Source organism: Myotis myotis, unplaced genomic scaffold, assembly GCF_014108235.1.
Source record: "Myotis myotis isolate mMyoMyo1 unplaced genomic scaffold, mMyoMyo1.p scaffold_m19_p_2, whole genome shotgun sequence".
Lineage (NCBI taxonomy): Eukaryota > Metazoa > Chordata > Mammalia > Chiroptera > Vespertilionidae > Myotis > Myotis myotis.
In genome coordinates this window covers 49,544,660-49,559,745 of record NW_023416324.1, presented here as the reverse complement: position 1 = coordinate 49,559,745, position 15,086 = coordinate 49,544,660, and the positions used below count along the sequence as shown (strand labels likewise).

Genomic DNA, 15,086 nt, shown 5'->3' with positions numbered 1-15,086 from the left:
AGAATTAAAAGCCTCACATCATTACCTCATTAAAGGCACCAGTCTGATATATTTTCCCTTAAATCAAACACTTGGCCTAGATCAAGGCGGGATAGAGAAAAAATTATTTTTAAAAATATCTATAATTCAGAGAATGATTAATACATAATCTCAGCTTTAAGAGGGTATTAAGAAATAGAGGACCTGTCTAGACCATTGAGATCCAAATAATAAATGGCTCTTAACAACAGAAAGGGAAAAACTAGAAAATGAAGATAATCTTGTCTGATACATTCAGAAAATAAGGTGGATAATATGTGAAGCTTTGAGTTAATAATAAAGTGAAACCTTTATATACCATATTAAAGATTTAGTGAAGTCAGTGGGCAAAATCAGCTTTGCCTAATTATCTGAATTATCAAAAAAAGATACATTAATTTTATATGAACATTAAGATCTTGATGTCTTATTTTTTAAGCTTAATGTAACTAAGTAGGTGAAATCTTATTCCGTGTTCCGGTCCTGAGGAAGAAAACAGGTCTTTATAATGGAAAAGCAAATTCTACTTTTAGATAGGTCGGAAGAGCAGCAATTCTTTTTGTGCTACATGGCATTTATCAGTATCTTTTGGAGCATTTCAGAAATGTTTCCCTTCTGTTGTTTTTAATTTTCTTCATAGCAAACTTTATCTCTGTACTATTCAACAGTCAGAAGATAGGACTTTTAAAAAACGATGCCGCCCTAACCGGTTTGGCTCCGTGGAGAGAGTCGGCCTGCGGACTCAAGGGTCCCAGGTTCCATTCCAGTCAAGGGCATGTACCTTGGTTGCGGGCACGTCCCCAGTGGGGAGTGTGCAGGAGGCAGCTGATTGCTGTTTCTCATCTCATCCATGTTTCTAACTCTCTATCCCTCTCCCTTCCTCTCTGTGAAAAATCAATAAAATATATTTAAAAAAAATAAAAAAATAAAAAACGATGCCACAAATAGAGAGGAATATACAGTTTATGTTTCACACAGTCAATTTCACCAGAGGCCTTGGTAACCACACCTAGTCCACTGAAGCTCTTTGTGAGATCCCAATGCTGTGCTGTAGAGTTAAAGTGGAGTGGGGAGTGGGGAGAAGAGGGTGTAGGATAAATCAGAAAAACTGTTCCGATCCATCAGTTTTGCTTTATGTAAAATGGGCATTTTACCAACCATCAATTCCTATAGGTAGGTGTCTTTAACCACTAAAAATAATGATAAAATAGTGTGTTGCACTCTACTCAACATGGTGACAGCATTAATGTGTCCCAGACTACATTAACGAGGGAAGACAAACCATGGATTCATTGGGATTTCCTGAAAATTCATCAATTGTGAAATCTCTTCTCACCTGCTCTGGATAGCCATCCATACTCCTTTGCCCTTTAGTTTGAATTAAGCACCGTCCAGGCTGAGGTCCCCGGGTGGCCTGTGAAGAGGGGATCTGAATAGGCAATGGTGACTGGAACTGCTGGATGGTCACTTTGTTTATATTTCCCTCATATGGCTGCTGCTCCCGGCTACGATGCTGAAGGCTTTGGGACCCCATCAAGGTCTGGATATGGCTGCCTGCCTGTGGAGAAGATAATCTGTCAGATGACGATTCGTGGTGTTGAAAGGATGTGATTAAAGTAGAAAACACGTACAGATACCTCTTGGGTAAAGTGGCATCATTTGGGCTTGCAGCCATGGCTGGAAAAGATAATGAAAAGACAGCAAGGGGCCGCCTACTATGGTTTGTGAAAATGTTAATATTGGAGCAAGGTTGCATTAAATACATTCGCAGTCAGCTGGTGGTTTGCCAAAGTTTATTTTAACTCCAATTTTAAGGGAACAAAATTCAGTCCAAGAAAAAGAAGTCACTACTTAAAAATAAAGTCAGGTTTCATACGGCATTTTATTTTGAAATATCCCAGGGAGAGAGATGTACTATATGGAACCTTTATGCCACAAGTGCTTAGTGATATTGCTTACATGAGTATAGTCAATATTTATTGATTTTCCGCATTTTTTAAATCAAGAGTATTACTTAAAGAAAACTAAAAAAATTGTGTTTTGACATTCAAAAATAAAATAAAATGGAATCAACAGTATGGTTTTGGGAATCTTTAAGTTACATTAAAAATTAATCATGAGATAAATTCCTGTGAGTACCGATAGTCTGTGGAGGCACTAGATCTGGAAAGGTCTTCAGAGTGAACTCTGTAAGGAGATCACCTCATGTTGAGCTTTCAGAGATTCATCAGTAAAGCGATCATTTCTTAGTCCTTAAAGGCAGTTATGGAGGCCGGAGGGCATGCTCACTCCGGTCTCTCATCTTTGAATGATACGGTGCGAACCTCTGCTCCTTTGTTCACTCCTATTTTCTCACCTTCTTCCTAGCATCAGCTCCTTCAGTCACTCTACCTGATATTTTTTCTACCAAGCAACCAGATCTGTTTATGAGCTGGTAATCGAGAATATGTCTTTTAATATCAGGTAGGGCTTAACATGGAAGTTTAACATGAGAAAGGAAAGCTTATCATAAATACTTTTAAGCATATGTATTAGTATAGTGCTGTGGTTGGCACCTCACTCATCATTATGGAAGGATCTGAGGGTTTACTTCACGAATTCATTTTCTTTCTTGTTGATCTTTTAAGGTTGGGTAATTTGGAACTCAAAAATGAATTTCATCTTAGAATTCATTAGCTAAGAAAGCCTGTGAATTTTCCTGCCTAATCAAGATTTTGATTACTATGAAAAGGTCAGGTTGGAGGAATAAAAGAATAATTTTAAGCAAGTAGTCAATGAAGAGGTTCATTTTATTTTTTAAGAGACATCAGGAAATGACAGTGACCATGGAAAATCATTTGAAGGAGATGAAAGGCATATTTCTTGATTCCAAACAAGAGGTAATTGAGCGAAGAAAATACTCAAAAATTATTATTTGGCCATATGTAGAGCAAAGGAAATAACCATTTGATTATATTTTTTTAGGTGTTTAACTGGTTGTCTTGGTATCATGTACAGTTTTTTACATCAAAAACCAGCAAAGATATTTAGTATGAGAATCTTGAGGAAAAGATGGGAAAAAAAAGTTTCAGGCTATTCCAGCATAGTGAAAAACAGTTAGCAATCCAGCACTGGCCAACACAATTAACCAGCGACCACAACACTACAGCACCAACACAACTAAGATAACCACGTAGAGGGCAAATGTGTATTTCTTGATGAAATCTATTCCCTTTTCAGCCATCCTAGAAGACTGAACACCCCTCTGGTCAAGTTTTTCCTTATTGCAAATTGAATTCTCTCCTACTTCTGTGGAATTTCACGTTCTCTTGTATGGGAGGAGAGAAAAGCCATGATAAACACAGTATCACAGTGTGAGCTGCTAAGTCACTGGCATGCTGAGTTAGTTAGAGAAAAGTATTTCCTGGAGTTCGAGGAGCTTGGAGTATAGGCTGGCTTAGGCTTACTGGCCTGGCTTCTGAACAGTCCATTGGTTTTACATTTATACCTGCTTCTCACCTCCACTAGCATAATATTCATGGATCTTCAGTCAGTGTGTGAGTCAGTGGACACACAGGAAGTGATCACATAGACAAAGCATTTTTAACACCCAGAAAAACTTAGAGAGATATAGCATATAGCTAGAGTTCCAAAACATGTAATCTGCCTGAGAAAATCAATAATGACCCCTTAACAATCACTTCATTGATTAGAATATTCTGGTAATGGTCTATCCATGGGTACAAAATTAATTCTATATATTATAGAACTGTAATAGTCTTTAGATTTTTTTTTGGTTTATTTTTTCCTTCTGATGGGACAGTTTGAGCTCAGAATTTTGTTTTGATTTGGAACTTGAGGGCAAACACCGTATCCTACTTGCCATCTTTAATGACTGGCATTTCATAAATAATAGCTGTCATCCAAACACTAGGTGCCAAGCAATGTGCTAAAACTTACATGTATTATCTCCTTTGATCCTTGTAATAGCATTAGAGATAATTATTATTATTCTCCAATTATATTGAGGAGAAAACTGAGGCTTGGAGGGGTTAAGTAACTTTCCCAAGTCATCTGCCAACTGGTAAACTGGCAGGACCAGGATCTGAACACAGGCTGTCTGACTATGACTATCATAGTGAATTGAAAAGGAGCCATGTAAAGGAACAGAGGATCAGGTTGTTGAGGATGAATATATTAAAATCTTTAGCAGCTCTTTAATTTGCCAAAGGGCCATTCCTACTTACTGATTTAGGTATATCACTTATTTTAGATCCTATGTATGGGACTTAGAGCTGTATAGTTAAGCAAATAGGCTGATGCTCTGTGCACTTAGCAATCTTTCTATGATTATGAAGTGATGGAGCTCGTGTTCTTATATGGCTTGGAAAAATACAACGTGAGCTTGGAGGAAACATCTGTAACGTTTCTGTTCGCATCAGCAGCAGTTTTTTTCAGTCTGTGTTTGGACTATACATTGCAGAGGATGGGAATGACAGCTATAGAAAGCAAAGAATTAACACTAAGTTTTGTGTGAAGTTAAACAGACATACAGGACACAAGATATCTAAAAGAACAATTACGGTGTGGAGAGACGGTGATGAGGAAGTTTTTCTGACTGACACGAGGGCTTAAGAAAGGTAATAAGGTGCTCACGGTGAAGTACAAAGGACTGATGAAAATGCAGAAAATGTCAGAGCTGGCATTTATTCAGGCAGAGGGGTTAGCTATGAGAACACTGACTCATACTGAAGGGAAGTTTGAACAAAAAGGTTTCTGTAAAGCCTGTGCTACACATTTTGAATGATAAAAAGAAATAGAGAAGATTTGACATTTGTTTTGAATTTTCAAGGGGAAGTTGGACAAAATAACATGTATTTGAGGAGAATAGTGATGGAACGTGGTGTTTTCAAGTTGACCTGAACAAAATACTGTCAAAGTGTATGTTTACAAGGAAAAACTCCAATATCCATTGGACCCAAGGAAACATTACTGTCAACACCACAGAAAAGAAATGTTGATTTTGCTACCTTTAAAGTGTGTGGGAGGTTTTGTATGATATAAAAGAAATGACTTTCTCATGACAACAATACTTTGGTTTACACTGTTCTCTTAGAAAACGGTGTTAGACTGAGAAGTGTATTACCCAATTTGGTCATTTGTCTTACCACCTATCTTGACTCTAACCATTTTAGGGTTCCTTCCAAAAGTCAAACACAGCCTCAAAGGATGACAATTTATGCCACTGAGAATATGCAACTGGACACAATCAACTTCTAAAATTACGTCCAAAAGAGTCCAAAAATGTTTGGGAGCAATTTCAACACACAGAATCATCTATAAAGGATAATTCAGTCATTGATTTCAAGATATCAGCAGCACTCATTGAAATGAGTTAGTTATAGTAATTTTGTAAAACAACAACAAAAAGCCCTGTCCCTTTCTATCTACATCATGTATTCTGTCTGTTCTCCTTTTTAACATGCAGGTTAAGTTTTAAAAATTGAGGCAGTAGGACTTCTGCTTCCTGGTAGATTGAGTAGGCATACTTTATTCTCTCCATGAAGAAAAATAAAAAACTCTGGACATTATATAGAAACAAATATAAGAAAATTCTGGAAAGTAGACAGAAGACAGCAGATCAGCTAGGGACATAGGGACCAAGTAAATGCATAGTGGTGAATTCATTGAGTTTTATTTTTGTGTCATATATCCCGGACTTGGAGCTGAAGAAGCAGGTAACCTGAAAATGCGTGAAGGTACAGATAAGAAAAGCCTCAGCAAAACCCTACCCTGTCTAGCCAAAAGACCAGAAAAAAGGGACAGAAAACTTTGATGGTGACAGCCCTACTATATATAACCAGTGGGAAAACACTGTAGTCCCACAAAGTCCAAGTGGGGATCTTACACTTCTACCCTCATAAGGATGCAACAAGGCACACCAGCACTCCTGCTGGTGTACTATCAGAGAAGGCCACTGCATTCATCCCCTTTGGCCAGCAGGGAGCCCCTCCCCAACCGCCATGGTGTCACTGGAGAGCACAAGGAGCAAGGACTTACTCTCCCACCCAGCAGTAATGAGGCACCCTTCTACTTTCCCAGTAGGATGGTTAGAGAGGGTCTAGTAATGAGGCTACCTTCCCCGAGGTACCAGTGGAGGCCATCTGGGAACTTAGAACATTAATTTCCACCTAGCAATAATAATACATGTTTTTTTCCCCTCAAATCAATAATTAAAATCCTATCTCAAGAGCCTAGAAAAAGAGAAGCCAAATAAACCCCAAGCAAGAAGAAAGAAGAAAATAATAATAATATCAGAGATCAATGAAATTGAAAATGAGTAACAGAAAAGAAACAAAAAGAAACAAAAATCTGATTCTTTGGAAAGATCACTTCTAGCAAGATTGAATAAGAAAGAAAAAAGAAAACACAAATTAGCAAAATCAGGAATATTACTACAGATCCTGCAAACATCATAAGGGTAATAAAGTAATACTTCAAATAACGCTACGCACAAATTTGACAACTTATATGAAATGGGCCACTTTAAAAGCACAAACTATTGTAACTCACCCAATATGAAATAGATAATTTGAAAAGCCCTGCAACCATCAAGATTGGAATATGTAATTTAAAAATCCCCAGGAAAGATATCTCCAGGTACAGACGGTTACACAGGAGAATTTTACCAAACATTTAAATAAGAATTAACACCAATTCTACACTCTCTCTTTCAGATAATAGAAGAGGAGGGGACACGTCCACTTTATTTCATGAAGCTGGTAATATTACCTCAATAACAACACCTGATAAGGACAGTAAGAAAAAAAAAAGGAAGAAAGAAAACTATAGAGCACTACCATTTATGAATATAAATACAAAAATCCTTAACAAAATGTTGGCAAATGAAATTTAGCAATATTTGAACTCCATGCCCAAGTGGAGTTTATTCCAGTGATACAAAGCATGTTCAATATTTGAAAATCAACAACTGCAGTGCACATGTTAATGGGCTACAGAAGAAAAATGGAAGTAGAATATATTTGACAAAATTTAGCATCCATTTGTGATAAAAACTCAGAAATATAGAAATGGAGTTGCACTTCCTCTACCTGATAAAGAACATCTACCAAAACCATAAAGCTAACTTAAAACTTATGGGAAAAAAGTGGATCCTTCTTCCCCAAGATCAAGCACAAGGCACAGATGTCCACACTCACCACTCTTATTCAGCATAATTCTGGAAGTTCTAGTCAGCAGAATAAGGCAAGAGAAGGCAATGACAGGCATACAGACGGAGAGGAAGAAATTAAATGTCCTTATTTACAGGTTACCTGATTGTCTACATAGAAAACCCAAAAGAATCACCAAAAAAATTCCTAGAATTAACAAATGAATTCAGCAAGGTTACAGGTGTGTTTATGTATGTTAACAATGAAATGCAGACACCAAAATTTAAATGCAATACCATGCACAGTAACTCAAAAAAAGTAAAATATTTAGGTATAAATCAAACAAAGCTTGTATAAGATTTATATGCTGAGAACTACACAATCCGGAAGAAAGATATCAAACACAAATAAATGGAGAGACATATTTATGGGTTGGAAGACAACACAGTAAAGATGTCAATTCTTTCTAAATTGATACACAGGTTTAACAAATTTCTATCAAAACCCTAGAAAGATATGTGTGTGTGTGTGTGTGTGTGTGTATATACACTGAGTGGCCAGATTATTATGACCACCTGCACCTGATGTTTGTAGGCAAATTAGCTATAATTTCGCACTGAAGTTGCTAGAGGGCTAGATCATTATAAATGTCTGAATAGCACAACATACCTAAGTATCATTGCTGATCAAGTTCATCCTACATGTTGATGGCGTATTCCAATGGAGATGGCTTCTTTCAACAAGACAATGAACCATGCCATGGTGCTTGTAATGTGTTGGAGTGGTTTCAAGAACATTAGGGAGACTTTACCTTGCTTAGGTGGCCCCCACAATCACCAGATCTCAATCCAATTGAGCATTTGTGGGACAAAGTTAAAAGAGCCATCAGGCAGCTGGTTCCACAACCATCAAATCTCACAGAATTGGACAGTGCTATTCATCAGGCATGGTGTCAGATTCCTCGCATCACCTTTCATCACCTTGTGGAGTCAATGCCAAGAAGAATCGCCGCAGTATTGAAGGCAAAAGGTGGCCCAACGAAGTACTGATGGGGTGGTCATAATAATCCGGCCACTTAGTGTATATATCTTTATATGTATATTCTATTCTAAACTTTATAAAAAGAACACATACAACTTAACAAAAGTAAGATAAACAACACAATCAAAAAATGGGCAATGGACCTAAATGGATACTTTTTGAAAGAAGACATAAGGAAGGCCAAGAGACATATGAAAACATGCTCAAAGTCACTAATCATCTGAGAGATGCAAATCAAAACGACAATGAGGTACCATCTCACACCTGTCAGAATGGCTATCATCAACAAACTAACAAATGACAAGTGCTGGCGAGGATGCAAAGAAAAAGGAACCCTCATGCACTGCTGGTGGGAATGCAGACTGGTGCAGCCACTGTGGAGAACAGTATGGAGTTTCCTCAAAAAACTAAAAATGGAACTCCCATTTGATCCAGTAATCCCACTTCTAGGAATATATCCCAAGAAACTAGAATCACCAATCAGAAAGGATATATGTACCCCTATATTCATAGCAGCACAGTTTACCATAGCTAAGATTTGGAAACAGCCTAAGTGCTCATCAGTAGATGAATGGATTAAAAAAACTGTGGTACATCTACACAATGGAATGCTATGCTGCTGTAAAAAAGAAGGAATTCTTACCATTTGCAACAGCATGGATGGAACTGGGAGCATTATGCTAAGCGAAATAAGCCAGAGAAAGATAAATATCACATGATCTCACTCATTTGTGGAATATAATGAACAACATAAACTGATGAACAAAAACAGATCTAGAGACAGAGAAGCATCGATCAGACCATCAAACCTCAGAGGGAAGGTAGGGGAGGGTGGGAATAAGGGGGAGAGATCAACCAAAGGACTTGTATGCATGCATATAAGCATAACCAATGGACACAGACACCAGGGGTGTGAGGGCATGAGTGGGGGGCATGGGGGGTAATGGTATAAGGACACATATGGAATACCTTAATCAATAAAGAAAAGAAAATCTATCTTTCACATTTAAATAAAGATAATCATAATCACCAAAAAAAGCCAATGAAGCTAGAATAGCTAATACAATTTTGAAAAAGAAGAATAAAGTAAGAAGAATCAGACTGATTTCACGATTATTATGTGTGATATTGGCAGAGGGACAGACATATAGATAAATGGAATGAATCAGAGGACCCATAAATAGACCTCCAAGAAAAGATTTTTGGCAAAGGTGCAAAAGCAATTCAATGGATGAAAGAGAGCCTTTTCAACAAATGGTACTGGCACAATGGGACATCGATAGACAATATAAATGAACTGTGACCTATGTCTCTACATCTTACATAAACACTAACTCAAAATAGATCATAGATTTAAATGTAAAATGTTAGGAGGACAAGACAACAAGCTATAAAGTTTGAGAGCATATTAGCAAACCATATATTTGACAAAAGACAGTATCTAGAATATATTAAAAGAAAACCTCTCAAAACTCGATAGTAAGAGATTAAACAATTCATTTAGAATAATGGTCAAAAGACACAAAGAGATATTTCACCAAAGTGGATATACAGATGGCAGCAAATAAGCACATGAAAAGATGTTTAACATTGTTAGCTATTAGAGAATTTCAAATTAAAACCCCAATGAGATATTACTACTCATTTATCAGAATGACTAAAAGCAAACATAGTGACAACAACAAATGCTGAAAATGATGAGAAACTGGATCACTCACAGTCTGCTGCAGGAAATGTAAAATGGTAGAGCCACTTTTGAAAAATATTTGGCAATTCCTTAAAAATAAACAAACAAATACACAAACAAAAAACTAAACATGCAGCCCTAGTTGGTTTGGCTCAGTCATAGAGCATTGGCCTGCATTTGATTCTGGTCAAGGGCACATGCCCGGGTTGTGGGCTCAATTCCCAGTAGGGGGCATGCAGGAGGCAGCCAATCAATGATTCTTTTTCATCATTGATGCTTCTATCTCTCCCTCTCCCTTCCTCTATGAAATCAATAAAAATATATTAAAAAAACAAAACTAAGATAAAACAACAACAAAAATAACTAAACATATAAGTACCATATGATCCAGCAATTACATTCCTGGGCATTTATCCCAGAGACTTAGAAAGACTTAAGTTCATGCAAAAATCTGTCCATGAGTGTTTAGAGAAAGTTTCTCCATAATAGCCCCAAACTAGAAATCTAGGCTTCCTTCAATGGGTGAGTGGTTAAAACAATTGTGATACATCCATACCTTGGAATACTAATCAGCAACAAAAAGGAAGAAACTGTGGATATACACAGCAACCTGAAGTATACTGAGTTAAAAAAAGCCAATCCCAACAGTTATTGTATGATACTATGTACTTTTATTTGCATGACATTCTTGAAGTGACAAAATTATAGGAGTGAAGTGTTATAGAAATGCTGGGAGTTAATTAAAAAGTTTAATAGAGCAGTACAGGTAACACAGTCTTTGGAGTCAGACAAACCTGGGTTTTATACTTTGCTCTGTCATTTTTTAGTTATGCAATCTTTTTTTTTTTTTTTTTTTTTTTTTTTTTTTTTATTGCTTAAAGTATTACAAAGGGTATTACATATGTGTCCATTTTATCCCCCCGCCCTAGACAGTCCCCTAGCCTCCCCTATCCCTCCATGTCTTATGTCCACTGGTTATGCTTCTATGCATGCATACAAGTCCTTTAGTTGATCTCTTACCCCCCTACCTCCTGCCCCGCAACCCTCCCCGGCCTTCCTGCTGCAGTTTGACAATCTGTTTGAGGGAGCTCTGCCTCTGTATCTATTATTGTTCAAAAGTTTATAATGGTCTCTATTATCCATGAATGAGTGAGATCATGTGGTATTTTTCCTTCATTGACTGGCTTATTTCACTTAGCATAATGCTCTCCAGTTCCATCCATGACGTTGCAAATGGTAAGAGTTCCTTCCTTTTTAGAGCAGCATAGTATTCCATCGTGTAGATGTACCACAGTTTTCTAATCCATTCATCTACTGATGGGCACTTAGGCTGTTTCCAGATCTTAGCTATGGTGAATTGTGCTGCTATGAACATAGGGGTGCATATATCCTTTCTGATTGGTGTTTCTGGTTTCTTGGGATATATTCCTAGAAGTGGGATCACAGGGTCAAATGGGAGTTCCATTTTCAGTTTTTTAAGGAAACTCCATACTGTCTTCCATAGTGGCTGCACCAGTCTGCATTCCCACCAGCAGTGCACAAGTGTTCCTTTTTCTCCACATCCTCTCCAGCACTTGTCGTTTGTTGATTTGTTGATGATAGCCAGTCTGACAGGTGTGAGATGGTACCTCATTGTTGTTTTGATTTGCATCTCTCGGATGATTAGTGACCTTGAGCATGTTTTCATATGTCTCTTGGCTTTCTGAATGTCCTCTTTTGAAAGGTGTCTATTTAGGTCCTTTGCCCATTTTTTGATTGGATTGTTTATCTTCCTTTTGTTAAGTTGTATGAGTTCCCTATAAATTTTGGAGATTAGGCCCTTATCGGATATGACATTGGCAAATATGTTTTCCCACACAGTGGGTTTTCTCGTTGTTTTGTTGATGGTTTCTTTTGCTGTGCAGAAGCTTTTTATTTTGATGTAGTCCCATTTGTTCATTTTCTCTTTAGTTTCAAGTGCCCTAGGAGCTGTATCAGTGAAGAAATTGCTTCGGCATATGTCTGAGATTTTGTTGCCTTTGGATTCTTCTAGAATTTTTATAGTTTCCTGTCGTACATTTAAGTCCTTTATCCATTTTGAGTTTATTTTTGTGTATGGTGTAAGTTGGTGGTCTAATTTCATTTTCTTGCATATATCTGTCCAATTTTCCCAGCACCATTTATTGAAGAGACTATCTTGGCTCCATTGTATGTTCTTGCCTCCTTTGTCAAATATTAATTGAGCATATTGGTTCGGGCCGATTTCTGGGCTCTCTATTCTATTCCATTGATCTATATGCCTATTCTTGTGCCAGTACCAGGCAGTTTTGAGAACAGTGGCTTTGTAATACATCTTGATATCTGGTATTGAGATCCCACCTACTTTGGTCTTTTTCAGGATTGCTGCAGCTATTCGAGGTCTTTTTTTATTCCAGATGAATTTTTGGAGAGTTCGTTCTAGATCTCTGAAGTATGCCGTTGGTATTTTAATGGGAAGTGCGTTGAATTTATAGATTGCTTTGGGTAGTATGGACATTTTAATGATGTTGATTCTACCAATCCATGAACACGGTATGTTCTTCCATCTGTTTATGTCTTCCTCTATATCTTTTTTCAACGTCCTGTAGTTTTCTGAGTAGAGGTCTTTTACCTCTTTAGTTAAGTTTATTCCTAGGTAGCTTAATTTTTTTGGTGCGATGGTAAACGGGATTGTTTTTATAATCTCTCTTTCTGAAAGTTCACTATTGGTGTATAGAAATGCCTCGGATTTCTTGGGGTTAATTTTGTATCCTGCTACATTGCCAAATTCATGTATTAAGTCCAGTAGCTTTTTGATGGAGTCTCTAGGGTTTTGTATGTATAATATCATGTCGTCTGCAAATAAGGACAGTTTTACTTCCTCTTTTCCAATTTGGATGCCTTTTATTTCTTCTTCTTGCCGAATTGCAATGGCTAACACTTCCAGTACTATGTTGAACAGGAGTGGTGAGAGGGGGCATCCCTGTCTTGTTCCTGTTCTTAGGGGAAATGGTGTTAGTTTTTGTCCATTGAGTATGATGTTGGCTGTGGGCCTGTCATATATGGCTTTTATTATGTTGAGGTATGATCCTTCTACTCCCACCTTGCTGAGAGCTTTTATCAAAAATGGGTGTTGAATTTTGTCAAATGCTTTTTCTGCATCAATTGCTATGACCATGTGGTTTTTTTCTTTCAATTTGTTTATGTGATGTATCACGTTTATTGATTTGCGGATATTGTACCATCCTTGCATCCCTGGGATAAATCCTACTTGGTCATGGTGTATGATCTTTCTGATGTACTGCTGGATCCGATTTGCTAAGATTTTGTTGAGGATTTTGGCATCTATGTTCATGAGGGATATTGGCCTGTAATTCTCTTTCATTGTGTTGTCTTTACCTGGTTTTGGTATTAGGGTGATGCTGGCTTCATAGAATGAGCTTGGAAGTGTTCCTTCCTCTTGAATTTTTTGTAGTAGTCTGAGGAGAATAGGTTTTAGTTCTTCCTTGAATGTTTGGTAAAACTCCCCTGTGAAGCCGTCTGGTCCTGGGCTTTTGTTTGCTGGAAGCTTTTTGATGACTGCTTCAATTTCTTCCATAGTTATTGGCCTGTTGAGATTTTTAGATTCTTCCTGATTGAGTTTTGGGATGTTGTATTTTTCTAGGAATTTGTCCATTTCCTCCAGGTTGTCTAGTTTGTTGGAGTAGAGCTGTCCATAGTATTTTTTAACAATCATTTGTATTTCTGTGGGGTCTGTTGTTATTTCGCCTCTATCGTTTCTGATTTTGTTTATTTGGGTCCTCTCTCTTTGCTTCTTGGTGAGTCTGGCTAGAGGTTTGTCAATCTTGTTTATCCTTTCAAAGAACCAGCTCTTGGTTTCATTGATTTTCTGTATTGTTTTTTTGGTCTCTATGTCATTTATTTCTGCTCTAATCTTTATTATCTCCTTCCTTCTGCTCACTCTGGGGTTTTCTTGTTGCTCTCTTTCTAATTCTTTGAGTTGTAGAGTTAGATGATTTACTACCATTTTTTCTTGTTTTTTGAGATAGGCCTGTAGAGCTATAAACTTCCCTCTCAGGACTGCTTTCATTGTGTCCCATAGGTTTTGGATTGTTGTGTTTTCATTGTCATTAGTTTCCAGGATGTTTCGAATTTCTTCTTTGATTTCATTGGTAACCCAATCAATATTTAATAGCATGCTATTCAGCTTCCAGGTGTTTGAGTATTTTGGGTTGTTTTTATTGTAGTTTATTTCTAATATTATGCCATCGTGGTCTGCGAAGACGCTTTTTATGATTTCAATTTTCTTGAATTTGGGGATACTTTGCTTGTGACCCAATATATGGTCTATTTTTGAATATGTCCTATGAGCATTTGAGTAGAATGTATATTCCCTGGCTTTCGGGTGAAGTGTTCTGAAGATGTCTATTAAGTCCATCTGATCTAGTGAGTCATTTAGGATTGCTGTATCTTTGCTGATTATTTGTCTAGAGGACTTATCCAGTGCTGTCAGTGGTGTATTAAAGTCCCCTACTATGATTGTATTGTTGTCGATGTCTCCTTTGATATCTTCCAGGAGTTTTTTTATGAATTTGGGTGCTCCTGCATTGGGTGCATATATGTTTACCAGGATTATATCTTCTTGTTGTATTGATCCCTTTAGTATTATGAAGTGGCCTTCCTTATCTCTTGTTATGGCCTTCACTTTGAGGTCTATTTTGTCCGATATAAGTATTGCTACCCCAGCTTTCTTTTCCTTTCCATTTGCCTGAAAGATATTTTTCCATCCTTTCACTTTCAGTCTGTGTGAGTCCCTTCTAATGAGGTGGGTTTCTTGTAGACAGCAGATGTATGGGTCATGTTTTTTTATCCATTCAGCCACTCGATGTCTTTTGTTTGGAGCATTTAGTCCGTTTACGTTTAAAGTTATTATTGAAAGGTAGTTGTTTGTAGGCATTTCTGTTTTTGTGTGGCTGTTTTCTTTCTGAGCTTTTTATTTCTTATTTTTATACCAGTCCCTTTAGCATTCCTTGCATTGCTGGCTTGGTGGTGATAAACTCCCTTAGCCTTTTTTTGTCTGTGAAGCTTCTTATTTCCCCTTCAAGTTTGAATGATAGCCTTGCTGGATAGAGTATTCTTGGATTCAGTCCTTTGCTTTGCATCACTTTGTAAATTTCTGTCCATTCTTTTCT

The 15,086-nt window shown here is 37.3% G+C and overlaps 1 protein-coding gene across 4 annotated transcripts in view; it reads right to left on the bottom strand.

Moving 5' to 3' along the window:
* LRRC7 (leucine rich repeat containing 7) overlaps positions 1-15,086 on the bottom strand; it is a 479,490-nt gene that overhangs the window by 41,509 nt on the left and 422,895 nt on the right. For all 4 annotated transcript variants that reach the window (XM_036352078.1, XM_036352079.1, XM_036352082.1 and 1 more), the window contains one exon: positions 1,355-1,576. In XM_036352078.1, the coding sequence (XP_036207971.1) occupies positions 1,355-1,576 (222 nt within the window). The remainder of the gene's footprint in view (positions 1-1,354; positions 1,577-15,086) is intronic.